The 27,906-nt window shown below is 40.3% G+C and overlaps 3 protein-coding genes across 5 annotated transcripts; 2 read left to right on the top strand and 1 right to left on the bottom strand.

Moving 5' to 3' along the window:
- Positions 1–3,628: 3,628 nt before the first annotated feature.
- Positions 3,629–5,645, top strand: LOC115747910 (uncharacterized protein At4g06744-like). The gene has a single exon (XM_030684237.2). The coding sequence runs from the start codon at positions 4,189–4,191 to the stop codon at positions 5,548–5,550; it is 1,362 nt and encodes a 453-aa protein (XP_030540097.2). The 5' UTR covers positions 3,629–4,188; the 3' UTR covers positions 5,551–5,645.
- A 3,403-nt stretch (positions 5,646–9,048) lies between these two features.
- Positions 9,049–11,933, top strand: LOC115747917. The gene is made up of 2 exons (XM_030684243.2): positions 9,049–9,492; positions 11,221–11,933. Exons 1-2 carry the CDS (start codon positions 9,352–9,354, stop codon positions 11,578–11,580), a joined length of 501 nt encoding a protein of 166 aa, XP_030540103.1. The 5' UTR covers positions 9,049–9,351; the 3' UTR covers positions 11,581–11,933.
- A 1,468-nt stretch (positions 11,934–13,401) lies between these two features.
- On the bottom strand, positions 13,402–26,720 carry LOC115747850 (kinesin-like protein KIN-4A). 3 transcript variants are annotated; one of them, XM_030684151.2, is made up of 26 exons: positions 26,369–26,718; positions 24,842–24,988; positions 24,601–24,750; positions 23,654–23,907; positions 22,370–22,554; positions 22,158–22,282; positions 21,820–21,856; positions 21,417–21,508; positions 21,199–21,306; positions 20,880–20,993; positions 20,424–20,514; positions 20,175–20,287; positions 19,426–19,524; positions 19,222–19,335; positions 19,004–19,120; positions 18,846–18,926; positions 17,979–18,050; positions 17,343–17,436; positions 17,102–17,133; positions 16,917–17,014; positions 16,739–16,837; positions 16,417–16,638; positions 15,876–16,035; positions 14,746–14,901; positions 14,374–14,673; positions 13,402–13,969 (listed from the first exon to the last, which is right to left on the bottom strand). In XM_030684151.2, exons 1-25 carry the CDS (start codon positions 26,513–26,515, stop codon positions 14,461–14,463), a joined length of 3,120 nt encoding a protein of 1,039 aa, XP_030540011.2. In that variant the 5' UTR covers positions 26,516–26,718; the 3' UTR covers positions 13,402–13,969; positions 14,374–14,460. The 3 variants fall into 3 exon arrangements, with proteins under 3 accessions (XP_030540011.2, XP_030540012.2, XP_030540013.2); XM_030684152.2 differs by having other exon boundaries at positions 20,175–20,284; XM_030684153.2 differs by lacking the exons at positions 13,402–13,969; positions 14,374–14,673 and having other exon boundaries at positions 14,780–14,901; positions 15,872–16,035; positions 26,369–26,720.
- Between the last annotated feature and the right edge of the window lie 1,186 nt (positions 26,721–27,906).

Below are 27,906 nucleotides of genomic sequence, written 5' to 3'. Positions count from 1 at the left end.
TACGAGTTGAAGTGGAATGAATATATGTGGTGAGGTTTTCTAATAATTATTTCATTTTATTAATGATAATTTAAATTTAAAATTATTATTGAGTGATTAACTATATTTGTTGTTTTTTTTGATTTCATGTTGTTAGAATTTGGACCAATATTTCATGGATGATTGAGGAATGAAGTTCTATAATTTAGGTTTTATGGTATATGTTTTGAATTTTTTTATTTTTTATTTTAATTTATGTGTTCATCTTTTATGGATTGTTGCTAATGGAAAACGTGAATTTACTTTTGTTATTGTGTTTACTTTCATTTTCCATAACTAAAAAAGAAACAAAAAAAATGAAAAAAATGAAACCAAAAAAGAAGAAGAAATTGGCTGGTTCCCGAGTAGATCTTGGAACCAACCATGGAACGGATTGACAGGGTAGGTTCTAAGTTTCAAAAACTTATGTAGCACTGATACGACATGTGACACGCGACACGATACGATACGCCGACAAGTGATTTCTCAAAAATAGGGAATTCCGATATGTTGGGACACGTTATATATTAAATGTTGATAAATTATCACACACACACACATATATATATATCGATGGAGTTTTCAATCTTCTTTAGGATTATTTTTTTAGACTAGCTGGGAATATTAATTTTGGGGTGATTTGGTATATGACTTAAGTATATATATTTTTAATAAATTTATATTTTCACCCATAATTTATTATATATACTTAAATTTTCCCCCCCTTTTTTTTTTTTTTTTTTTTTTTTATGTTTATTTTGTGTTTTTTTGGGGGGTTCGAAGCACCGATCACGTGTCGGTCGAGTTAAAATGGAGATTATCAAAGAGTTTCTTTTGTTTCTTATGTTAAAGATTCATGATTATTTTTTTAGACTAGTTTTAATTTAATTGATCATGTGAAAATCATATTTTTTTTTGGATTTTATGACAAATAGTTGGGAATATTAATTTTGGGCGGTGATTGGGTATAAAAATGACTTGTTATATTTATAAATATTTTTTAATTAAATTTATATTTTGAAAATGTTTTGTGCTTGTGGATTTTTATTGTTGACAAAAGGTTGTGTTTGAAATATCATTTTTATGTTGGCCAGCATGTGTCCTGCCTAATTATGTGCAAATTGTCGGACAATGTCGGGAGTCAAAGAATGTTGGACACCACACAAAGACTCTTGGAAAATATCGGTGCTACATATCCAAAAACTGGGGAACCATTTCCGACAGGTTGGGTTCCATCTTTCAAGTGAAACCTGGACCGATCTTGGAACCGCTCACCCTTATCTCTAGTTACAACGGATTGCAAAATTCAACCAATCTCAATTGATCATGTGAAAATATGTGAAAATGTTTTGTGCTTGTGGATTTTTATTGTTGACAAAAGGTTGTGTCTGAAATATCATTTTTATGTTGGCCAGCATGTGTCCTGCCTAATTATGTGCAAATTGTCGGACAATGTCGGGGTGTCAAAGAATGTTGGACACCACACAAAGACTCTTGGAAAATATCGTTGCTACATATCCAAAAAGAACCATTTCCGACATTGGTTCCATCTTTCAAGTGAAACCACCGATCTTGACCGCTCACCCTTATCCCTAGTTACGACGGATTGCAAAATTAACCAACCTCAATTGATCATGTAAAATATGAAAATGTTTTCTTTGGATTTTTATTGTGACAAAAGGTTGTGTCAAATATCATTTTTATGTTGGCCAGCATGTTTACTGCCTAATTATGTGCAAATTGTCGGACAATGTCGGGGTGTCAAAGAATGTTGGACACCACACAAAGACTCTTGGAAAATATCGGTGCTACATATCCAAAAACTAGGGAACCATTTTCGACAAGGTGGGTTCCATCTTTCAAGTGAAACCTGGACCGATCTTGGAACCGCTCACCCTTATCCCTAGTTACGACGGATTGCAAAATTTAACCAACCTCAATTGATCATGTGAAAATATGTGAAAATGTTTTGTGCTTGTGGATTTTTATTGTTGACAAAAGGTTGTGTCTGAAATATCATTTTTATGTTGGCCAGCATGTGTTCCGCCTAATTATGCGCAAATTGTAGGATTTAACTAATTTAAACTCTTCAGGTCAATTTTAATTTTTTTTGGGTGGTTTTTATTTATTGTGCACAAAGATTGGGTCTCAAGTCTCATTTTTTTTTTTTTTTTGCCACGATGAGTAAAGTTTCAAGAACAAATTGGCGTATTCAACCACATCAACCATGTAACATATGCATGAAATATTTTCTTGTCAACGTTCGTTTAAAGGGTACAAAAATTCCAAAACAAATGTGATGTGTACCTTTAATTTTGAACTTCCTCATGCCTTAGTGAATTGTCTGATGCATGTGTTGTGGTTAAAGAAGAAGATTTTTTTTACCTGAACATCATCTGGGTAAAATTTTTCTGGTGCGGATTGACCTGGCCTTTGTTCTTACGAGAGAATCAATTTTTTGCTAAATTAAACAGCCGCGACAGACAAAAGCAATCATCCGGTCGCCACGTTTGAATCAACCAAATTTCAACAAGCGAAATCAACATCAGTTCGGCCGGATTCGACCACGCGCACCGTTCATCTGCGTTCAAGTTTGGTCCGTTTTGGTTACTGCTTTCAAAGGTTTTGACCATGTGCTTTGATTATTGCTCATGCTAAAGACGGGCGAGGGCTTAGAGTCAATAGAACAAGGGCCTTGGACAGAAGGGCGGGCCGGAAATCCGTTTGGTAACATAACTTCTAGAACGTAAATCTGTTGGTTATGCAACTTTATTTTTCTACTCTTCAGAGGATTTTTTTTTTGTTATAGAAGTAATTTCGGAGCCATTTGAAGAAGTAAAAAAAAAAAAAATTTACTTATCTTCGTAAGTATAAAAATTAACTTATGTTTAGAAATTGATTTCTAGAGGAGAAGTGTTGCCATGCGCGTCCCTATGGCCTATCTTGTTGAACATGGAGTTGTAATGCCTGACCAAGAGTTTGAGGGCACTCAATACTTCTCTAATGTTCCAAAATGCGATCCTTGTTGCGTTGACGTTTGAATTCCCATCATCCGGGACATGATAGTTCGAATCATGCCCAAGAAGTACTTCAAATAGTTACTGCTTAAACTCATTTTTAAGGGAACAAATGACTCTTGTATTGAAGGAAAAATGGCCCAAATCATCCCCGTAAGACACGTGTGCGCGTGTCACGGGCCGATCGGATTCTTTGCAGTGGAATGGCTCGTGTGGCACTTGGTGAGCCGAGAACACTAGACAACCTTCCTTTTATAGTTGTTTCTAAAAACAACATGAGGAATAGCATGCTCATATTAGATCATATCATGCCTAATTTAGCTCAGGTGCCCAATCCATTGATCGAGACACATAGACCACTTTGTCACAACAACTCGATTTGGCTTCTGATCAATTTGTGGACGATAGGCCAACTCCTCCCTTAGAGTTCCTCATAATATATAATTTTATCATAGAACTCCTAGCTCAAACCACTATGATGCTACCCGTAAGAATCGGTCGTGTCTTCTCTTCTGCATCACTCACTCTTCACCCCGACGTTTCGAGCTCCACTCACATGGGTACGTGAGTATGGGAGAATTCCCTCCGGAACTTTAGGTCCGAGACGCGCGCACGTGCTTTGTACAACGTTCGTTTGTCCGCAGAGCTGGAACGGAAGAGAATGAGGTAGGAAACTGTCGTTTTGCTGAATTTTCTCATCTTGATCGTCCTCTCATGACAAACCTGCAAATCAGCACAGACCAGCGGTGGAAAGAAATCGGCCTGACAGAAAGTTGGAGCTTCTAGAATCATCTTGGCTGTTCACATTCTGGACCCTTTGAAACCAAAGAGACAATTCTGTAATCCACGATAATAAGATGACAAAATTCATGTAACAGAGAGAGCTTCTCCTTGACAAAACAAGCAGCCACTGAAATTATTTTTTGCTTTATTTTAGTAGGCTAAGTGGGTTTGATCAAGCACTTACCATCGAGGTGGGTTGGCGAGAAGGTACCAGTTTCCCTCTAAGTAGTGGACATTGCAGGCACAGCAAGAACACGTTCTAGCAGATTCTAAGGTTGTTTCTCTCTTGCAGACCCGCCTCCATTGCCTCCACATCTCCTCACCGTCGAAATCTCCGTAGCATCTGAAATCACAAGAAAAGAGTAGTACAATGATCAACAAGATCTCCTTCGTTGCAATTCTCTCACTCCTCCTTATCTTCCCAACTTCTCTCATTTTGGGTGCTGAAGCAAGTACCACGGGTAGAGACACGCTAGAGCTCCCCATCGGCATCGGCGGGGGTGGCGGCTCGAGCAAAGATTGCGGCAGCGGCAGACTTCTCGAGAACCCCGACAAATCGGAATGTCCTCAGGCAAAGATTCCACTGCTAGGACCAGTTATACAAGCACCCCTGTTAGCACCAGTAGTACAAGCGCCCATTGTACAAGAGATCCTGGACTTTGTCGACCAGAGGCTTGCGCTGGTGTACCCAGTGATCCAGATGTTCAAGTCCACAATCACATTAGATCCTCTTGGCATCACCAAATCTTGGGTTGGCGCTGACATTTGCAAGTACAAAGGCTTTTACTGTGACAACCCTCCTGACAATGGATCAGCCATTGCTTTAGCTTCTATAGACTTCAATGGCTTCGGATTAAGTGCTCCTAGCCTAGATGGCTTCCTCGATCGGCTCCCGGACATCGCGCTCTTCCACGCCAATTCCAACAACTTTGCCGGGACCATTTCCCCGGCCATCGCCAAGCTCAAGTACCTCTACGAGCTCGACCTTAGTAACAACAAGTTCTCGGGCCCATTTCCTATGGTGGTTCTCGGCATGACCGATCTCATATTCCTGGACATGAGGTTCAATTCCTTCTCCGGGGCCGTACCTGCCCAGATATTTACTCAGGATCTCTACGCGCTATTCCTCAACGACAACAGCTTCGATCAGACACTGCCAGACAATCTAGGGAACGCCCACGTGCTCTACCTCACCTTAGCCAACAACAAATTCACTGGTCCGATCCCGGGAAGCATCACGAGAGCCCTGTCCACTTTGACTGAGGTCCTGTTCTTGAACAACCAGTTCAGCGGCTGTTTGCCGTATGAGATTGGTCTGCTGGACGAGACTGTGGTCTTGGATGCGGGTAAAAACCTGTTGACAGGCCCGCTTCCGCTCTCGCTGTTCTGCTTGGAGAAGGTGGAGCAACTGAACTTCGCAGGGAATTTGTTCTACGGGATGGTGCCGGAGCCAATCTGCTGGCTAGGACTGTATCGGAACTTGGTGAACTTATCTCTGTCCGACAACTATTTTCAGCACGCCGGCCCTTGGTGTAGAGCGTTGATAGAGAAGGGCATACTCAATGTGCAAAATAACTGCATTCCCGATCTTCCGTTCCAGAGGCCGGTGGCTGAGTGTGCACATTTCTTTGCACTCCCAAGGCCGTGTCCGCGGATGTGGTCGTACTCCTATGTACCATGTAACCATGCTGATCTGGATTCATTGGTTCCGGGCACTGCTCCTACGCCTTGAGAATCTTGCTGGCTCCTCTTTTTATCTTCAAGTCCAAAGATTTGGAACGAAGTACTGTAACTGTATAATTCAAATAAGAATGAATCTTTTTTTTTCAAGTTAAGTGCTGATGTTTCTACCTTTTTATCAGCTTTTGTTTTTTGTGTAACCCTTCCTTTTCATTTTGCTACATAAGGAACTTGCGTTGATGTTAAGGCAATGGACTCAACCAATCCAACGAAACAAATATCTCCTCACTGAACCACGGTGTATTGCGGCACCATATCCCGTAGGCGAAGAGTTTTACGCCGTCATTACCGACTCTCGTGACTCCGGCAACTCCTGATATAGCAAAGGAAGCTGTACAAAAGTCGCATCACCTCTCGAAATTCGAGAGACTTTGTTCTGATATATGTGTGCAGATTGAACATGTTTCTACACATCTCGTGTCGCAGGAATGCAAATCCTCTTAGATGTCGGGTTTCATCTGATTACTAAAACCCGAACTCCAAATTCCGAAATCGAAACCATAAGAAAAACCAAGACTGGATTCACCAATAACAGAAATTATTGCCCATGCTTCCTGTATCGTCTTTTCATTTTTTTCTCCCGCATGACCACTGTCCAAGTTTCAGCTCCATCCCTCCTGAAATGTCCAGAAAGCCGAAAAGAAGACAAAGAACTTGCAAATGATTCTGCTATGCCATAACATAAGGGCTGTCACAAAAAGTCTCGAGCAGTGCAGAGGAAAGTGGGGATTCCCATCATCAAGGGGCAAAAAAAAAAAAAAAAAATGCTTGATGATGAAGTCAAGACCTTTGGTGGGTTTTTGCCTCTTCGCTTTTTAGGACAGTACTGCTTCCTTATCCTCACAAGTCTCGCGCATGACTTTGCTTTTTCCTGTTCTAATTGCTGCAGAGGATGCATTAGATTGAAAAGAGATATGTGGACCAAAACCAAACTTTTCCCACTTGAATTCCCAGCAGCAACATCTTGGTCCACCTGAAAGAAAGTGGTTCGTCCACCCCCTCGGATTCTAAATTGTGGTAGATGTCTCGCTCACATCCTTGTCACCGGCCACTGTTTCTGGTTTCTAATTGAAGTTTTCAATTGTCTCTGTCCAACTGGTCATGAAAAATCTGCTCTTTGGTCGTCATGCCCATTCAACACAGGCATTTTGATTTGCCCCTGTGTGCAACTGATGCATACAAGCCGAAGAATCGCAAGACCCCGTCTATCATCATTGTAGCCGGCAACCTTGAACATAATCATTCGATCCGCCGTCCTTGACTGATCTCATCATGTCTTTGCTCGTTTATCTCAATGCTTCTTCTAGTTATGCCCATTATTTTCTCGTTTCTCACGATCAAAGGGACCAGAAGTTCAGTACTTTCCCAGGGATGAATTCTCTAGGACTTTGCGTTTATCCCTAACTTCTGAATCATCATACCACACATTTCTCCATTAATCCACATGTGTGCACTGCTTGTTTGTCTACAACAGTGAATTCCTGGGTAAATGGTTACTGAAACTTGTTAGAAAGTTGACTGAACGTGAATTGCACGATGATAAGTGCGAGGCTACTGCTACTGTACTGTGCATCATAGAAGAAAAGGGATCAAAGGGAGTAAAGTGAAGAACGAATACCATTACCATACTGCTTGTGTGCGCTCTTTGGATCATAGGGTCAGGTGAGATACACTGTGGATTGTGTCAGAGAAATCCTGCAACAGAGAATTTGTGTGGTGTTGAGCAATTAATATTATCTTGGTTGGTCAATAACTCATTGGATCAAGTATTTAAGTAAAGGTGGGTCCAACCAAATATGTTGATTGGCTCAGATTTAAGCTCCCTCTTGACGATCTCAAAACGAGATTTATGCTACCACATAGATGTAAGCACCCTTGAATAAAGCCTAGAGATTTTACGGTCCAGTGCCTTTTGCCCCCTAATAGAGATGTTTTTTCGGGGCCAAATCCAGCAGAGATTGACTACACATAGTGAATCTTTGAGCTTTAACATATGAAAATTGACTAGGAAAAACGCCAACGACAATCATTTAGACTCATTCATATCTCTTTTTATGCTAAACTAAGCGGTGTTTACACAACTACTTCAGTGAAGACATGGTAGATTCTCTAGATTAATCAGTTCAGTTCATCTTTTACTGACAGTCACAGGTTCATAGCATATGAAGAGCATTCAAATATGTCCAGGGTTCCCCGGAAGGAAAAAACGTGACGGATCTGGATAGCGATGCCGGAGGTATCGACAGGAGGGATATTGCGCCGTGAAAGTAATGGATCTGCTGGGCAACCCACTGTTGGAGGTTCGTGAGGATAAAGACAGAACACTCAATCAAGGAAAGTAGTATGATAGCATATCAGTTAAAGAGTGCTATCAGACCAAGCCCGAATGCAAGCCCATGTTGGAAGATAGTAAACACCTGGCCCAACCGGTGTCTCGATAGTTCATGAGGACCGTGGAAAAATAAGCCGTGGATTGGATTGTGAAAGCTCACAGAAGAATGCTCTCCAAGAATAGTCATGCCCTGCCCACTATGGATTTATTGTGTTTGATTCGAACTAATGTCTTCACCGTGAGTTAGTAATGAAGTTTATCTAATGACCAAATATATATATATATATATATATATATATATATATATCCATGCAGTGCACGGTTGTGAAACTAGCTCACGTTACAGAGATGATGAGCTGTAGAGGACATGTTCGTGAAGCCCAAAGGGTAGATATAATATTTGGCTTGGAAGAAGCAGAAAGTATAGGAGGGTGACATTTTCACGGCGTCAGCGGATTTCTAACTCAAAACTTTTACTCCCTACAATGAAAATTTGATTTGCTTATGAAAAGAGAGGGTTGAAATGGGTCAAAGGTAGGGGTGTCAAAAACGAATTGAAACGTGAATGTTCGGTTCGGTTTGATTTTTGGTTCGGGTAATTGAAAAACAACCATTCTTTTTTTCTTTATAGTTTGGTCTGGTTAACCAAAACGCATTAAAAATCTTTAAAATAACAATTTTTTTATTTTTTATTTTTATTTCTTTTCTTTTTCTTTTTTAGGGCAAACGGTTAGGGGGCTATTGGCCCTCAGCAAATGGCTGGTGGCTCCGTCAAATTTGAACCAAAAACGAAAAAAAGGAAAGAAAAAATAAAAATAAAAATCAAAAAAGAAAAAAAAAACCGAACTGAACCAAACCAAACTAAATTGGATTTTTGGTTCGGGGCGAGGTTTAGTTCGGTTCAAATTTATACCCTAATGGTTCGGTTCGGTTCGGTTTTAAACGGAAACCATTGACACCCCTAAATGAAGGTATTGCCAATTTTGAGCTAAATTATGCTCATGGCACATCGAAGTCGTTTATTGATTTAGCTAGATGGCCAAAAAAAAAAAAATCCTTGATTAAAAAAATTTATCTAATGGGCCATAGCTGAGCCCCGTTGATATCTTACCAAGAAGCCCAAAAAACCTCCATTAGCTTTCATAGTTCTGAGCATGAAGATAAAAATGAGTCCAGACCCAGAGATCAAGAACAAGACATTGAGCCAAAATGGAAGTGCCTGTTTTGGGAGATGACGTGAAAGATAGCGCCAGACCCAGAATCGTCTAAAACAAAACTACTCTACACTTCACCAGAATCTTCATCAGATGTTGTCAGCCAACAGAGGCAGGAAAAAGAGAGAACAGCAGAAGGAAAAAACCCACCTTTCATGGCATCGATGTGATTCATGTGCGTTCTGTATCGCATCAACATAGCTCGAGCTGAAGAAATCGAGTGGAAACAAAAAGAGGGTGACGAAGCATGGCAGGAGATCCGGTGGAGGGAGACACGGAGATGAGGGAGAGTGAGAGGGAGACGCAAGGGAGAGACTTTGGGTGGGAGTTGCTGGCCACGGCTCGCCATCTCGTTGATCAGGGCAAGCCCTCTCAGGCTCTCCAAGCGGTGATTTTCTTCTCTTTTTAGCTGTTCGTCCGTGGCTCTATGCTGTGCTTCCTTCTGGGAAACTGCGGATTTGAATTAGTTTGTTGGATTTCCAATTGCTGGATCCATTGTTCGAGTCGGGTTTGTGAGTATGTTTAGGTGTTGCTTCATGATTATTGGCTCGTGCAGTAGCTGACATTGTGGTTAAGTGTTTTGTATGAAATGCATTGATGGGGTAGAATGGATCTTAATTGTGATTGATGGGAGGTGCACGTCGTTAAGTGGGCTGCCAACGTCCCGGATTTTCGCCTTCTTGGCTGGTGCGCCTCATTGACAGTAGCATAACAAGCTTGAAGTGCACGTTGAGTTGATCATTTTGACGCTGTGAACCTTTCGTGGTCAAACAATCCCATGGGGATCATCTATGGCGAGTCCAATAGTGTCGAGTTTGATGAGTGTTGGTCAACTGCTGCTCCTCAACACTATTCTGGGAGAACCGGCTAGCTTTGGGTTCGAGTGACATTGCCACTAAAATATTGTAGTCCTTAGATATGAGTAGAAAGACAGAACGCATACGCAACCTGAACAGCCTGTGTAATGTATCTGTTTGTTTATGAAGGTGTGAAGAGAATTTTGGTCACCATTTTGTTTAGTACTCAGCAGCCTCTCTTCAATGGCATGGTAATTCTTGTTATTTGACTCAGCGTAAGAGCTTTGATGTTGCATGAAGGTTTTCTTTTTTAACGGTGACACACTATATGAAGCTAAAGGGGATGCTTCCTTTTAACACGGGGCACCAGCCTTCTGTTTCCTTTGAACAATTAGGGAACAACATAATATATCCCTCCCATATTGAGATGTCAGATTGTCCTTTACTAGCTTCTGCAAGGAAGAATGGGGATGAGTTTTGGAAATGTAGAATACCGTGTTCCAGAGGAAGTTCAGTGGAATACTTTCATTGAAGGTGAGACCAAGTAGTAAATTTAACTAAAAAATTAGTGCTTTTTCTTTTCCAAAATCGATTCAACTCTCAGTTTTGCCTTCAATGACCTTGAGTCAGCCAGTGAACTTGTATGTGGACCAAGAAAAAAATACCTTGAGAAGCAAATTTCTGGAAGACATTTCTTAACAGAGTGTAGTGGATTTTCACTTGGCTGAGCTGTTGGCGTCTGAATTGAAGAAGATGTACTCAACTAACTTTATCATGAATTTAAACAGTGGACGCAAGCTGGTAAATATGATTCAGTTTGAGAAGGATATTGACTGTATTGCTCTCGTTATTGAACCATCATCTATTCCCTAATTTAGGACACCACATACACCAAACACAATAAAAACTGCAGTGCTGATTGTTTCTCTTCCATCTGTACTCTGGCCCTTTATGTAGTTATAGTGGATGCATTGTGGAGAATGCTTTATGATGGCACAAGATTATTTTCGTGGTGATGTCTGTGTCATGCTTAGCGGGGAGAAGTTTCACCAACCTTAGTTATGCTTGGTTGTCAATTTCGTTTTACGATATTGCTGTCTGTCTTCTATGTAGAAACTTACATGTCTTGTCTCTGCCATCAATTTATATTGTGTTTAGTGTAAGTGATATCTTTCTGTTCGAGCTATAAAGAGAGTATCAACTTTTATAGTTAAGAAAGGACAATGTGAACATGGTTTGTCAAAACCAAGGCTGTAGAAGATACTTAAGAGACGCAAAATACACTTCATTGGTTGGAGCTAACTTGGTGCTTCAAACAGGTAGTGATGGCAGCAAGGGCTAAAGGAGGGGACCAGGCCGTGTTCGAATTCTTGCAGCGTGCCCGTGAGCTATACAGAAGCAAACTCCAATCAACTTCTGCGGTTGAACAGCTGGCTTCATTGTTCGCCGAGTGTGCAATTGCCGAAGCACAACCTTTGGAGGCCAACCCTCCATCAGTTCCTGCAAGTGGCCCATCGATCGAGCCAGATGCTCATGGAAATTCCATACTGGCAGAAACTGGAAGGGATCAGATTGTACTGGATGCGTTTGCCGATGGGAGCAGTTTCATCTGCTTGCAATGTGGGGGTCTTGTTAGTAACCAGCGTAGAGATGAGCACTACGCCTATTGGTGTGGTTGATCAGATGCTTAAGCACATGCACTGTCTTGGTTGAAGTTGCCTGAGCCTTTAATGGATTTGCCCGTTTAACTATACACTTCTATCCGCTGCCAGAAATTTTGATTGAGTTGCCAGATGACGGCAACTTATGAGGAAACCACTTGGTGCCTTGTGTGCGATTACCCCCGTAATCTGGATCAGCTCAAAGCTCACACAACTTGTTCCAATGAAGTACTAAAGAAAATTGTGCTCCTGCATTACAATAGTAGCAGCTTGTGAAATAAGGACATAGGATTTAGAGGGGACAGTTTTTTCCTCAATGCAGAGTTTGTTTTTGTCCGGTCTGTTATACAGCGAGATCTCTCTTGCATAGCTTTCAGATGGGCATCAGCGTATTTTGGTTTGGCTGTCCTCTGTAGTATGAAAAACGTTGAGTACTTAGGGTCTGTGTGGTAATACTCTAGAAACGTATATGGTAAAGAATTGTTCCAAAAGTGTTCCGAAAACACTTTTGGAGCAAAAATGAGAAATAAAAAATAAACTTGTTTTTGGATTTTGGAACACTTTTTAGAAACAACTCGAGGGCGAGCTTGTGCAAGCCACCACCGTCCACCATCGTTGGCGAGGAGTTAAAGTGACCGCCACCGCCCGTCCCAGGTCATCGGCCACCTACCGTCGGTCTTCCCCCGCCCGCCCGTCGCCGGCCTCTACCGCCCCTGCCACCGCTAGCCCCGCCTCGGCCCGGCCTCCTCCCCCCGCTTAGTTGGTCGGCCGCGCCCTCCGTCGTTGTTGGCCGTCGGTCGCCGGTCCGTCGCCAATTGCCCATCGGTCGTTACTTGTCAATCCGCCGCCGGCTGCCGGTTAGCCACCGCTCCCTAGTCTGCCATCGACCACCACCACCCACTGCTAGCCACCGCCGCTCGCCGGTCAACCGCCGCCCTCACTAGCTACCGCCGGTTGCAGCGTTTCTGTTCTCAAAAATCGTAATCGGGAACATAAACACAAAAAAAAAAATTTCTATTTCAAATATGTTCTAAAAAACAAAAACGTTACCATACACAGCCTTACCATCTTGGAGTACTGTTACCACATCTTGGAGTACGGTTACCATCTAGTTTCGGATGCGTTCGGAGCCTATAGTAAGCGGAACTTGTCATTATCAGCTTTTGCCAAAGGAGCTTGTAACGGGCTCTGCTGTATCCACATCCTGGCAAAACCCAAATATGATGATTCCATGGGGCCACAAAAGATAGATTGTGACGATACATTTAGGAAAAAGGTAAAATGCATTCGTTCAAATGGCCAATTTAACAACAGGACCCGTTTTACGTGCGTTATGAGGTTAAAGAATTGTTTATTTTTCAAAAAATAAATAATTTAGAAATATTATTTTAAAAATAATTGTTCGTGTTGCTTTAATCAACGAAAATATTTTCTTTATCAATAACAATTTATGACTTAACATTTATGTGAATGATCAATTTTTTTTATTAATCTAACTTTATAAGTGATATAAGCGACTATTTTTTATAATTTTTTTAAAATTATTCATTTTTCGTGAAACAATCACTTCGTAAAAATGAGAATGAGAATATCCAAGCAGTCAACCGAAGTAGTGACTGTTTAGAGTGTATTTCACTTGTGAATCACTCTGCAATGATCTCTCACTTGATATGGAACTTAAGCTGTTACATGTACTTAGTTTTTTTTTTTTTTTGGTCGGGTGACATCTACATAGTTGAAGCCAGTAATATTCTAGCATCGGATATGCGGCAAGTATGGCGCAAGTTTGGTGAAACAGTATGCGAGTGCAGAATGTCCGAAAGTATTGAATCTTGAACATAAATAAACTAATAATCTTGCATCTTGAAGACAAAACTGGTTAACAGAGTATTCATCACTTTCTGGACAAGAAAAGGTTTACAAGATTTTTCACTCACCCCACACACAGATCTCAAAACAGAACAGCGAGCAAAACATATCAAAGAATATTGGTATCGTTGCAATGGCTGAAGGAGGCTACAATCTACAATCAATACAACAACAGACAGAGACAAACAACAAACCATATGAACAGGCTTGGCCCAAAACACTACAAAACAACACCTAGTTTAGACCTTCAATATACATCTTTCTGACTCCAAAGCGATTCCCTCGACTTCCGTTATTGACTGGGAAAGGAGCACCAAAATCAGGCGTCACCCTCGCATTGGTGATGTTATGTTCAGCTAATGTCTACTTGCATCTTTACCCCGTAAACTTAGAAACTGTTCAGCAGCATCCAACCTTCTGTACAAGATGCTCCTGATGATGAAACAGCAAAACTTTCAAGCTTCCAAAACCAGCTTGTGCAACTTCAACTTGTTCGAGATACATTCATAAGCAAGAGATCCTCAAAAACCAGCATCAACTGCAAAAACAGAGGAACGTATTAGGTCATTTGCGGCAATGGGCATTTGGCTAAAAGCTGTGACCATGCTAACCTCAATTGATAAACCAAGAAACTAAGTTAGTACTTTCTCAGTTTTTTTATCAATTGAAGCTGAACACTCCACAGGAATGTAGTTGGTACTTGCATCCCTAGCACAGGAGACGTATGAACGATCTAGCAACTCGACAGGAAATTGCTTGCTCTTTTAAAGAACAATCTTCTCATGTATTTTTATTTAGCACCTCCAGGTGAAACTTTGGCCAAAATCAAAAGTAGGGTGCCAAACTAGCATCTTCCATGGGTTCCGGATGTCTATGCCTTCCGCCAAACTAAGTATTTCACCGAGTTACTCCCCCAAGGTTATCGAACTCAGACAAAATTACCTCCTGCTACATGTGGCTATGCAACATGCTGCATGCTGCAAGTTCCAAGGAAAAAAGATCAGGCAATAGCTGGTGACTGCAATCGTATCACATAACATCTTGTAATGCTTGTGGGCGAGGCCTTGCTCTCATAATAGTTTCATCACTATGCCTAATCCATTCAGAAAGTCTCCATGGCTTCTGCCACTTCCATTTGAATTGCAAGAGCCACTGGTGATGACTCCTCTTCCATCTCCATAGCTTCCCAGCTTGTCCAACAACTGCCAATTTCCTCATCGACAATTGTCCCATTGGAACCATCTGCAGCAGTATGAACATCAAACTATTAAGTAAGTTACAAGGCATATCACCGAAAAACCAGAAGATATTGACCTTTCGTGTCTGATCTATAAATGCCGCTGATTCCTGGATTGAGCCATTTACAATCCCTGGGGTATATTTGAGCTGCTTCTGTGCAGGTAGAGAGATTGGAGATAGAGGACCACTCGCCTCATCAGAGAAGTGCTTCAGTGAATTAGGTGAGTTTGCCTGTCAATGCCAAATTCAAAGAGTTAATGGAGTTCAACAAATTGACACCAGAAAAAAAGATATCAAGTCACAGCTCTACACTTGAACAAGGCTAATTGGAAACTACGTAGCTGGGGCTGTCAAATGGGTGGGTCGGGTTGAAAATTGTACAACCCAAATCGACCCATTTAACCCGTTTTGACCTATATGCAATGCTAATCCAGTGATCCATGCCCAACCCGACCCAGATTACTAAGACATGTAGATTTTTTTTTTGGTCGGATGACAGATATTAAAAAGCAAAAACTTTTGTGTAAAAGGTAAAACTTCTAGTAGTTTTATAAGGTTCCAAATAAGTTTGGTACTTTTTCTTTATTTTGCAAAAAATTAAACTTTTAAAAATGAAGTATCTGACATCTATTAAAATCAATAAGTCAATAAATATTGACATGCATAATGATATGTTAATTTTCAAGACTTTTTTAAGGATGAAAAAAACAAAATTTTGTACTATTTTTCAATTTTGAAAAACAGAAGATCGTAAGTAGAAGAAAAACTAGAAAATAAGTTGCCCCACCCAAAAACTCCCAAGCTGAACCTGAAGACAAAGTAAAGAGGGACCGCAGGTGGCTTGGGCTTTAGACCCATTAAAAACCCACATTTTATTGGACTTTATTGCTCAAACCCATATCAACCCATTTAGTAAAATTTAGCTAGCCCATATGTGACCCAACTCAACTCATCATATATGGGTTAATAAATAGGTCTTCAACCCATTTTGACACCTTTATACGTGGTACACATAAAAGTGAAATCATTGTTCGAATTCCATGCATGCTAGGACCAAATTGAACAAGTTTCTCATTCATAGTTGTATGCTGGAAGTCTGAAACTAATATCTACAGTTTTCATGAATTCAGGTAGAGATTGTTTCCAACATCATCATCCTCTCAATTACATAAAGACTAGAAATTTGAAATTGGATGAAAACTTACCGGAGACGTAGCCGATGCAATTGCAATAGCTTGCTCTCTTGATTTTAATTCTTTTTCAACATCTTTTCTTCGTAACTCACTCTGCCGCAGTAAACCTACGAGTTCTTTCAGTTGGTCTTTCATTTCGTTGATCTCCATATCCCTCTCCCATAATTGGCACCTGAAAAAAAAAAAAAAAAGGGAAAAAGGGAGAGGTGCCATTCTTGAGAATGTTAATTTCAATTGTTGGAATTAAATACGGAAACTGGAAAATTACTGGTATCACAACACATCCTTGAATATTTATATTGGTAAGGCCATCAATCAATTTCACTGTTCTTTACGGACTATTGGAATGGAGAGATGTACGTGTTGTCATCTTATTCTGCTAACAGTCACACCCGCTACAATTTTGGCCGTGTCCACATTAACAGATATCTAAGACTAAAAATAGAGGTCCACCTATATAAGATTGGATAATAGTAGTAGGGTAATGTTTCTACTAAAGCAAGGACATGAGAGTATTTCTGCAGATAACAGCAAACTGGGCCAAGAGAAGCACCTTGTATCGGCAAGAGAACTGAACATATATTGAAGCAAGTTCTTTGCATCTCCCATTGAACGCAACTGGTTCCAACGGCCACGATTAGTGAAGCCACGTTCCCGCTCTTCTGCCTCTGAAAGCTGTGAAGCCATGGCTACAAGTGAGTTGGATGATATGCTTAGCATACTCTCAAGGGAAGACATTCTGGCCATTCTTGCATTTGGTGACATGGAGGAAGCTCTGGAAAGCAAAAGCAAAGAGCAACATGAAAACATCGAATATGTAAACACCAGCATGACAACCGGCATTTCTGAAAGTCTCATGAATCACTTTCACTTACCTTGCAAAGCCATTCTTTCCTCTTGGAGGGCTAAGCCCCTTCGAAGCAAATTCATCCGCTTGCTTCAGGAGAGATAATTCTTCTGCCAGTGCAGCTCGCCTACATTGAACAGATTAATTGATAAAGCTATAAAACACAGCAGCTAGCATCAAAGTCCCATTCTGAATCAGTGACTTACACTTGACTTTGCTTCTCATATTCAAATCGTACTTCATGGACGTTCACCATTACTTCAAGCTCATGGTCAAGCCAGCGTTGTAAGGACTTTTCATTGGTCTGAAGATTCAATACTTGGATTAACTTCAATAACAGAAAATCATAGGTTAACGTCGGGGAAAAAATAACAGTGAACAAGACCACTACCTGCCCATTTATTCCATTGACATTGCCCATAACTGGAATACAGCATAAAAAATGAATTAGAAGGCAGAAAGAAAGACCCTGATTCTAAGTGAAGCCTTCAGATACAGTGAATTCATTTACAAGCATTTTTTTATATGCATTTAAACAGTACAGAGTATTAATCATCCATGAAATAGACCTTGTGTAAAAACAATTAGTAATTTCTGCTACAAATTCTCACAGAATACAATGAACAACGTACCCGAGTTGTCACGAGCAGAAGATTTGCGAGCTTCTAGTAACTCTTTTAGCCTCTTGGTGGCCATTGCAGCCTCTTCTGTCTTTCTTTGAAGAACCTGGGACAAAAATTTCATTCCAGTGAAAAGACAAATAACGATTTCAATTTTCATCCTCTCAATCTTTTTCAGATGTCAGCATAAGCAAATCAATGGAGTTTTCATTTAATTGCCAGCTGTCACGCATCATTGCCTTGCAAGTCATTTGCACAACTAAAAAAATGAAGCAAAAAGACCATACTGAAGTTTGCATATCTAGTTAGCCTACTAGACATGATGGTCAGCAAGATACTGATAGGTTTTGCGATGCTGCTTAATTTTATTTTTTTGGCGGGAAAGGCTTGCTACTGTGATAGCCATAAAATAAAATAAAAAAAATTACTGGATGCAGCAACACTTAAAGCAACATCTTCTCAGATATAATAAAGCGCATGTTGATTTCCTCAAATAGACTGCCCACTGAATAACACTATTGAAATGTATATAGCTGCACGCCATGTTAAATGCTAAATATGATCTGCATCTTGGGCATAATCATTTTCATAACTGTAATTGAAACTATTGGACTTGACCAAAAAACGATGAGCATGGTATGAGAATACCATTTTCTGACGTTGATTTAGAGCTTGCAATTTATGCCGTTCATATTCATTCCTCCTCCCCTCCTTCCGCAACTGCTCAAGCAAATGGAGAATTGACAACAGAAAAAAGTTTCAAAAACTAAAACATTATTAAAGCATGCTAAAGTGTTCTGCAAAGAAGATGCACACAGATCATTTGTTCTTTCAGGAACAAAATAATTAAAATAGACCAAGGAGTAAATGTCACAAAGTTATGCATCTAACTCTAAATGCAAAACTATTTCAACTGCAGTGCAAAATGAATTAATTTTGTTGACATTTTCTACAAGTGCTTCACTGCAACTGTACACTTCATTGGAAGGTACACCTACATGTCGGCATTTGGCTTCCCATCCTAATAGTGTTTAAGATTTACAAAGTATTATTTCCTCTATTTATAAATCCCACCTAATTCAAATGGAAAGCCATAAGATTTGATGGCCTTCAAAGTTATAGACATTAATAAGCAATTAGTGATGCATAAATGTTTTGGATTATTTCTACAAGCTTGCTCGATCATGGTTGGGTAACTCCGTGAACGAAGATATTGAGGAAGCGCTGAAGGAAAGGTCTAGTAACAATATAATGGTGAATAAGGCGTCGTTGTGGCATGAAAAGTGAATAATAAATCAAGAGTCTTCATTCATTCTCTTAAGGCTGGGAAAGAATAAACTAAGAGTACCCCTCAGAACTGCGACTTTTTTAGTTGTACTTTGCCTCATTAAAGTTAGATATACACTATGATATAATGTCTAAATTCATTGCGGTTTCTTTCTTGTGTGTCCAAGAAAAGGAAAGTAATTAGAAGCAAGGGCCTTCAGATGGACTATACAGACAGGACATGCGTACCTGCAGCAGTTCCTTCTCCCGAGAGGCCTTCCACTGTCGAAACTGTTCAGCTTCTTGTTTCATCCTATGTTGGAGTTGAACCTAACAGATATAAACAAAGTTAGAAAATGATGCGGCCGTGGACTTCAGAGTCATAGAAGACCAAGTGATGTTCCAACCTTTTGTGCCTTTATAGATTGAATTTCTTCCTGCAATCTCTTTGCTGCTTCATCACTTTTTTGTTTTTGCTTTAAAAGCTGAACCTGGTTCTCTTGTTTCTTCTTGAGATCAGAAATCTGTTGTACATGGGCAGTCAATAAAAAGTTATCATCCTAAGAAGGCACCCTTTCTCACATCCACGACACAAAGTAATGTATGATAAATGTTACATCATCACCTGAGCTTCAAGCATCTTCAGTTTCTGAGCATGGATATCCTGCATCTTTTGGGTTTGTCCATCAGAATTAGCAGCAAGGTTCTCAACTTCAGCCAACAAGCGATCTCTCTCTTGCTGCACTCAACATACATGAAAATAAACATACATTACACTTAACTTTTCTACAGTGGGCAACGTGTATAAACTGAAGAGACTGTGTTCTACCTGCACAGTTTTTTTTTCATCTTCCAACTCCATGACTTTCTTGCCAAAGTGTTGCTTGAGTGCTACAGTATCCAAGCCTCCAAAAAGTTTCATCTCTGACTGTTGATACGCAGTTTCGAAAGTACAGAAAACAAGTCAAAAGCTTTAATGCTTGCAAACTGAGTAAGAGAGGAGAAAAGAAACAATGTGGGAAAAAGGCAAAAAGACTGGCTGACGGAATCTTCCTTTCATCCCTTTTTCTATGAGTAAAACAAGATGATATATTAACCAACAACCTGTCTTAAAGATTATAACACCATCACTAGGGGCATACCGACTATAGAGTCATTAAGCAAAAGGTCGGTTAAGGTACTAGGGCAGCGTCAAATAACAAAATCCTGAGATAACAGTTTTTCTTATGCCAGCTAAAGCATACAGTAGAGCTAATAAGAAGCAACTCAGAGCTATTTGTATTACTAGTAAGAAGAAACTCAGAGATAATCGTCTATATTTTTCTTTTTAAACAATCCCCCTCGTTCCTTCTAGAGAGTCAACAAGATTCAAAATACTAAATGTGAGATTTGTTTATATCACTGCGACCTCCTCATTAGGCAAACCAAAAGGTCTTGCTACTTTGGGAGGGCATTGGAAGAACGCTTATCCATCAAGAAATTTCAAGCAAAAGAGTGGACTGTCCAAAATTAGCAAATATCAATAAGCCATTAATCTGCACCGACAGAAATGTCAAAAATATGGAAAGTCCATTGTACCTCCTTCTCCTCCAAGCGTTTATTCAACTCATGCAGCTCTTGGTCCAAGGAGTTTTGCAGAAGAGTGTGTTCCCACTCTTTTGTGACTTCATCTATATCTCTGGAATCACCTGCTATAGTTGGAAATGGGGAAGGGGAAATGGAGATAAACAAAAAGGGAGAGCAAAGTAACATGAGAAAGGAGATGATGTGATAAACAGTAAATGGAAGTACTAGAGAGAATCATAATCAAGAGAAGATGGGTCATACTGCTCATGGTTTCACCCATTTGGAAATCACATGACTCCATGCTTTGCAATCCTCTTTTAAGCCCATCACTTTTCACAGAGCAGGTATCATCCTACAAGAAATGTCTCCGGTTCACAAAAGCGGAAGCATAATTGTGCATGTGATGTCTTAACAAATTCTGTTACAGGATAAACCAAGTCCAGAGAGCACTAGAAAATACGAGCGTAACTGGACATCGGCGTGGAGATAAAATGGACAAAAGGGCATCTGTATCAAAGCCCCCAAGATGTAAGGACTTGGAAAGGTGGAAGAAAGGTATGCAGCTTTGATGCTGCGATGTAAGGAGCTTTTGGTGCCATGATCTTCATGTCACAATGGATAGATTTATCATTGAATGAGACTCACCTCCTTTAAAAGGGCCAAAGCAGTGAACTAATTGAGCACTAAAAATAGTCCTGATGCATGTCAATATCGTACCTGGGAATCTGTTTCACAGTGCTCCACAGTTGAGCATCTGCTTCGGAATTCATGTAGTTTTCGACAAAGATCCTCATTAGTTGCTTCAAGCCAAGCAATTCTTTCCTTGAGAGCCTATGAGGAAAAATGATTATGACTGGTTAGGCTAAAAAAAAAAAAAGACAGCAATATCGCAAAGCAAGACACCGAAAGAATTATTTCACAATAAGTTCAAGAGTTCTGTGACTAATTAATGCAAGTGTATAAGGATTAAAGATGAAATTGGCCACTTAAGCCGCTGCTGTACATGAAGAAAATGACTTGCATAAAGTTGGAATACCTGCACTTCATTTGATGAAGGCCCACCACGGGCACAAAGTTCTGCTTGCAAATACTCTAGTTGTTGGCGCATCTTTATCATCTCATTTGACATGGGATCTCTATTAACCTATCCAGAAAAAGAAGACGTAGTTATGGTACTTCCACCATGTATAGAATGCTCAGCCACATATGAAAAAGCAAAAAAGAATTAAAGCAAACTACTAGTCAGAAACTTACAACTGGCTTGTTTTGTATATTCCGAGCACGATTTGCATACTTCAAAGTATTAAGCGTTTCTTCAGCGTTAATATCAGCAGGGCTAATGCAGGCTGAAAATTGAAAACAAATTTAGAGGGCATGAAAGAAAAACAATAAGGAAATTCTTTTAGAATAAAATTATGATGATAATAAGCTCAAAAAAACAACTATGGTACCATAAACACATACATACAGGAACCAAAAATGAGTGATATGCATTCTCTTCTCACACACAAAGACAAAAGTTATTCCAAAGTATTGAACTCATGCACCAACAAGCATTGGCATCAACAAATCTAAAGCCATATCTAGCAGCATCACAGGTTCCATAAGTATGTATCGAAAGTATGCAGAAAGCACGAGGAAGATTTTTCTGCCTTACCTATCATCACTGTTCTACTATTGCCGCCAAGCGAATCCTGATATGTAAACAAAGTAAGTGTAGGTACAAAATAGACTTCGAACTCAGCACTCAATAAACAATAAGGTCAAAAATATGACGCTAAAAGGGTGCAAGAAAAACTTCCACAGCCATTGATTTCTAGAAACACACAGACGTCATCTTGTCATTATTGTTACCAAAGATGAAAAGAAATCGCAATAATAGTTGCTTAATCTTCCAAATAGTGTACAATCTTCAGCTAGATAATACTGCTAATTAAGACAACACTGTTCCGTTAGATTTGCATATGATAAGGATAATTCTTCACAAGTCTCAACCTGTAATAGCCTAGTTAGTTTACTGTCCCTGTAAGGTACATGAACACCTTCTTTCCGCTTCTTCTCATCACCAAGAGCACTGATCACATTACCAAGTGCAAGAAGGCCCCTGTTGATGTGCACTCCTATCAAAAAATGAAAATTGAATCTGATTACCATTTCAGTAAGCAGATCATATATTATTTAGCAAAGAAAGATGCACTCTAATTTACCTTCTTTGAACCGCAAACCATCAGAACCTGTTCTCTTGGCTCGCTCTGATCCAGCAAGGTCAACCAGATGCAATTTGGCACACAGGTATTCTTCATTTAAACTCTCAGGACTGCTATTGCCAGGAATAAGTGGATTGAGCCTACGCATCTGCTCTAACGTGATGGTGAAGATGGCATGCGAACGGCTACATAGACAGAGTCAATAGTAAGACTCATAATTTCACTATATGTTCACATGATTCTTCAAAATTTAGCCCCAGAGGCTATTGCATGGTTTCTACTATTAAGATGAGTAGTTACAGTAGAAAACTGTGCTACTCAGAATTTGGTTTCTTGTATTGTGTGATGCATATGAAAGGAGTTCTCTGACTTATATGACCAATGGGAAGCACAATGACATTTTAAAGGTGAACTTCCATCAGAAAGAGAATTCACTATATGTGTATGCATCTTTGTGAGTCATACAAGTTTTGCAATCTCAGTACAGTCCATAGAGCTGCTTCATTTGCTCCTCTATTACGCGCTGGTTAAGTTTTGCATGTCATCTCAAAATTGTTGTCCTTCAAGTCATATATTTGGGAAAGGCTTAAGAAACAGGAAAGGAAAACTAAGTACGTCTGCTATCGCATAAAGGCCTCCTCAGAAGAGAAGACAAAAAGAAACAAAAGGTAGAACCGAAGTACGCATTAGCTCTGTCAGTTGAGGTCATGTGCTAACATAATATGCAACACTCTCTCGTAGTCTCTCTTTCAGATGAGGAAATGACAAAAATGGAAACCAGGACTCAAGTTTGTGACCTTGTCAAGCTACCATTTATCCTCAAACTCTTATACATTGAGGAAGTTGACTCACAGTGCAAAACAAGCATATACCTTGACAGGCTATATACAACGTCAATGAGAGTGAAGAGAAATCTAAGAAAATAACTCAGCCCCATCTCATATAGATTTATCCATGAGGAACAGTCTCCATAGCACATAACCACTCAGCTTTTTCATGTATTTATATTGGGATCAAATTGCAAATCAGATGCACCAAAAAGAATTATCAGCAGATAGGTCCCATTAACACAGGAGAACATAGCAACTACATCTGAGCATGAACCATGAGTAAGTGAATCGTCTGCTTGTGCACATGGACGAAATTTAAGAGGCTTAGTTTACCAGCTAATGGTGCATGATGCCTGTGGATGAGATTGCTTCAGATAAATGCCATGTTTCCTACCTCAATTGCACCTAAACTATGTTTCACAACATCAAAAGAGAAACTAAAAGCTTCACCAACCTGGACTGATTGTTCATGTTTGTGCTTCCAGTAGCCCGGCTCAGTGAACCCTGTTCAAGACAGGCAATCATCTCTTTTAGAGAACTAACGCTAACTTCTGTAGATCCTGCCAATGTTATAACACCATTTGATGATTCACGAATCTGAATGGGAGGTTTTCCTGGAGCAGGTACTTTCCCATTGTGGCCATTTGCATTCTCTGATTTGCTCAACGAACTCGGATCCAGCAAATCTTGAACTTCTTCTTTCAAAATCTTTCACAAAAGAAAACATCTCAATGTGAAGCAAATCTTAAAAGAAGTTACAGGACAAAAAGATACTAGAAAGTGCTGTATAGAATAAATGCGCAAAGGACGAGTCATGTATCATAAAAAGACTCACACATCATTCAATGATAATCATTTTATCAGATGCTCATAGAAGAGTTATTGAGCCCATAATGCTAGAATGTAATAGGATAGCTTATATCTGTAGAAGGAATGGACCAAAAAAAGCCCTTTAGGGCAAGCCTATGAAACAAGAAAACGTGAAACATGATGAAGTTTGAGGAATAGAATGGCAATCTAATATCCGCCACTTGGAGGTCGTGGTACTTCATCCAGTTAATGTAGCACACTCTGTAATGTTCAATTGGGAACAAAAAGAAAAAGATAGCTAAAATGCCATTGTATTATTGCTCCAGTGAAATCTACACTTTAATCAGAGGAGCCTTCCGTTATGGCATTTAAGAAACAGTAAAATTGTTAATCCTGGAACCAGACATTGGTACATGGTTCCATTGACCTTTGTCCTTCTCTTTGTAAATAAGTATCACTTATAAAAGGAAAAGGTACATGGTTCCATTTCCACAAAATATGGAGTTTCTATCAGAAGATCAGCTATAAGAGTTACATAAAGCACTGTGACATAGACTATTTTCGACGTCGCAAAAGGGAAAAATAGCTTACCTCGATGAAGGAAACGTGCAGTTGGAACTCTGTTTGTTGTTTCAGAGCTTCCATCTTGCTGAATAAAGAATTCATAACTTGGGGAATCAGACCTGTCTGGGAACCATCTTTGTAACCAGTACCCATCGTGTAAGTTTTGCCGGAACCAGTCTGCCATGTGCAGAACACACAAATATAAGCAAACAAGAGGAGACTATAGGCTAAACATTAGCTCCATTTAACAACAAGCGGGAAGACCCACCTGGCCATAAGCCAGAACAGTTGCATTATATCCTTGGAAGAGGCCCTCGACAAGAGGCGCAACACATTCTTCAAACATTGAAGATGATGGAGTGCCAGTGCTCCCATACACATGATCAAACGTGAAGGAATGTGTACCAATTTGTACCTGCACCCACCAATAACAAAATGTTCACAATTCTGTGACTGCCATTTTCATTTTCCCCACATTGGTTCTTCTTTCAGAATTTCCCATGACCATCAAATAGATCAATTAAGAACAAATACTGGAGGGTCATTGTAGTTGTCCATAGGTAATAGCTATCCGCCAAAACCGATATTACACAACAATAAAAGTTCTCGATACTTACAGACGATGGTGTGATTAATAGGAAAAGTGTCACTGTGAGTTACGCTTTACTACCATGATTCGAGTATGATTAGTAAAAAGAGAACATGATTGCTACAGTATCCCTGATTTTTTATGTTTCAGCATGAATTTGTGGGTCAATGTAAATCTTGTCCAACCTCTGAATTGTTTGAATGATAATTTTTCTCAAAAGGCAAGACCACCAAACATTTGTCTGAGACTTTGGAAATTGAGGCCAGAGACTTGGGAACACCCTTCCACCTCTCAAAGCAACAAAAGAAACAAAAAGGTACTCCAGAAAAGAAGCAGAATCGAGCAAGTCCACAAACAATTCTAGGATGCGAGAAAACTTCATCATTAAATGCCGATAGCTAGTCATTCCAATAAGTAGATGTTTCTCTTGCGGATGCAACACTCAAGACCCTCCAGCAACTCCAACGCAGATTCTGATGCCACTGGGAAAGAATCCAGATGGCAACAGCAACGATGGAAGATTTCCTCCCTCCCGCAACTTTTTTTTTTTTTGGCCTGGGTATTTCCCACCACCCTTTAATTAGGGCGACCAAGAAAACATTAAGCCGACTAAGTAGTGAGATTCATCATCCTCAAACCAAAGGGAGAAAAAAAAACGAGAGACAAAAATAGAAAGTCTCCAAAGTCCAAACCTTTTCGGTGAAGAAAATACAGAAGTATAAGGGGAACTTCAACTAGTAACCATCAGCTCCTAAGATGAATCGGAAAAATTCACAGAACCACCCAAAGTACAACGACGATTCAGGAAAATGATTGGAAAAAAAAGAAGGAAAAGTCCCAGTCTAATTTAGAATTTACCAACCACTTTGAAACGAAGAAGAATCCAGTCAAGGAAAAAAACAAGAAATGTTTCCATTAATATGTCAGTCCCATCCTAAATCAGACTCCTACGTCACAGTCCTCTTAAACAACATACGAGTCCAATCCAAGACTCTAAAAACCTCCCAAAAAAAAAAAACAAAACAAAACAAAAGACACTTCCATTCACGATCACGATCTTGAGATCCAGATCTCAGACACATAATCGTCAACAGCCCAGCAAGTAGTCAACTTGATTACGCACTCGAGAACGGGACCCTTTTTTTCTCCCGACATTTTCCACTTCGAATTCACTGGAGCCAGCTGCAACATTCGAAGCGAACGTACCTGAGGCTTCCCGGGAACGACCGTGACGCAATCCTTACAACCCTGGAGCTTCTCGTCGCCGATGAGAGGCCTGATGTGGACCGCCACTTTGACGCAGCAATCCTCTCCTCCGCCGCCACCGCCGCCGCCGCCGCCGCCAGCTTCCATCGCTACCGGCTGGGAAGAAGAAGGGCTCGCGGATTCGGGCCCCGGAGAGACGGCAAGTGGATCGGAACGCGTTCCCGCTAAGTTGGGGGGTTGGGCAACCGGAGCTCCGGCGAGCGAAGGATCAGCTCCGACGCCGCGAAGAGGGAGGAGCTGCGCAGGGTCAGAGGGAGAGGCGGGAGCAGGCCCGGGGGGAGCGACTTGACGGATTTGATGGCAAGGTCGGAGGACGAGCAGTGGAGGAGATGGGAGAGGATTTTAGAGAGAAAGTGAGTGACTTGTGCATGCGTCTGTGTTGGTATAGAGAGAGAGAGAGAGAGAGAGAGGGGTAGTTGGGGTGGGGGGGAGGGGAAGTAGGAGAGAGAAAGTAGAAGGAGACGTAGAGAGAGAAGGGAAAACAACCAGTAGAGGGAGAGAGGACGAGCTGAGCTGAGCTCTCTCTTATGATTTTTCCTTGGCCTTCACTGCATTGCATTACACCAACCAGACGCGACGGTTAGCCCCCTCCTCCTCCTCCTCCTCCTCCTCCTGCTACTTCCGCCAACTCTCTCAAAAGCCGAAAAAGAAAGGAAAAGAAGACACATGCTTCCATGGCAATCTTTCCCATTTTACCCCCCCTCTCCTCCCTTAAAGCTTCTCTCTCTCTCTCTCTCCTTGCTTGCAAGTATACTTCTTTGGTTTCTTTTTCTTTCTACGTTTTTCTTAACCCGGTGATCCGGAGCATATCTCGTGAAGAGGAATTTCCCGACCGACCGGCTCACCAGCCTCGACCTAGTCACGGCGAACCGCGGTCGCCAGCCTCTGACCTTCGACCCACAACAGTTATTCCGACTCATTTTTAATAATAATTTTTAAAATAATAAATAATAAAATAAATATAATAAATTATAAATTACAAAAAAAAAAATATTATAATATCTTAAACAATTAAATTGAATCGAATAGCTCTGTCGCATTTGTGAATACCTGCCCACTTACTTAATCAAAGCGAGACAAAATTAATCCTCCGTAACTAAATGCTTGTTCAACCGCAACCGTTGAAGAAGGGGTTGCTAATATTTGACGAGCGATGAGGGCGAGAACCGGATACTCGATTTGGTGACTCTTCCACCACTTAGTATAAATCGTACTATGTTCCGCATCACGAAACTCAAATTGAGTGGTTAAATATTTTTCTAATTCGTAATTTTTTTTTTTTTTTTTTTTTTTTTTTTTGCCTACTCTTAAGCATATTATACCCTACTACTAAGTGAACTACCACCTTCGCAGTACGTGTAAAGATCCGTAATCACTTAAACCATATCTACTACAAAATTCTCAATATAATGCTACTATAGATTCTTTAACATGTCCTAATATATTTGAAATATCTATTGAATCATCCAAATGTAAAC

This window comes from Rhodamnia argentea, chromosome 2 (assembly GCF_020921035.1).
Source record: "Rhodamnia argentea isolate NSW1041297 chromosome 2, ASM2092103v1, whole genome shotgun sequence".
Taxonomy (NCBI): Eukaryota; Viridiplantae; Streptophyta; class Magnoliopsida; order Myrtales; family Myrtaceae; genus Rhodamnia; species Rhodamnia argentea.
The sequence above is the reverse complement of the archived record's forward strand: the minus strand, read 5'-3'. Positions and strand labels throughout refer to the sequence as shown.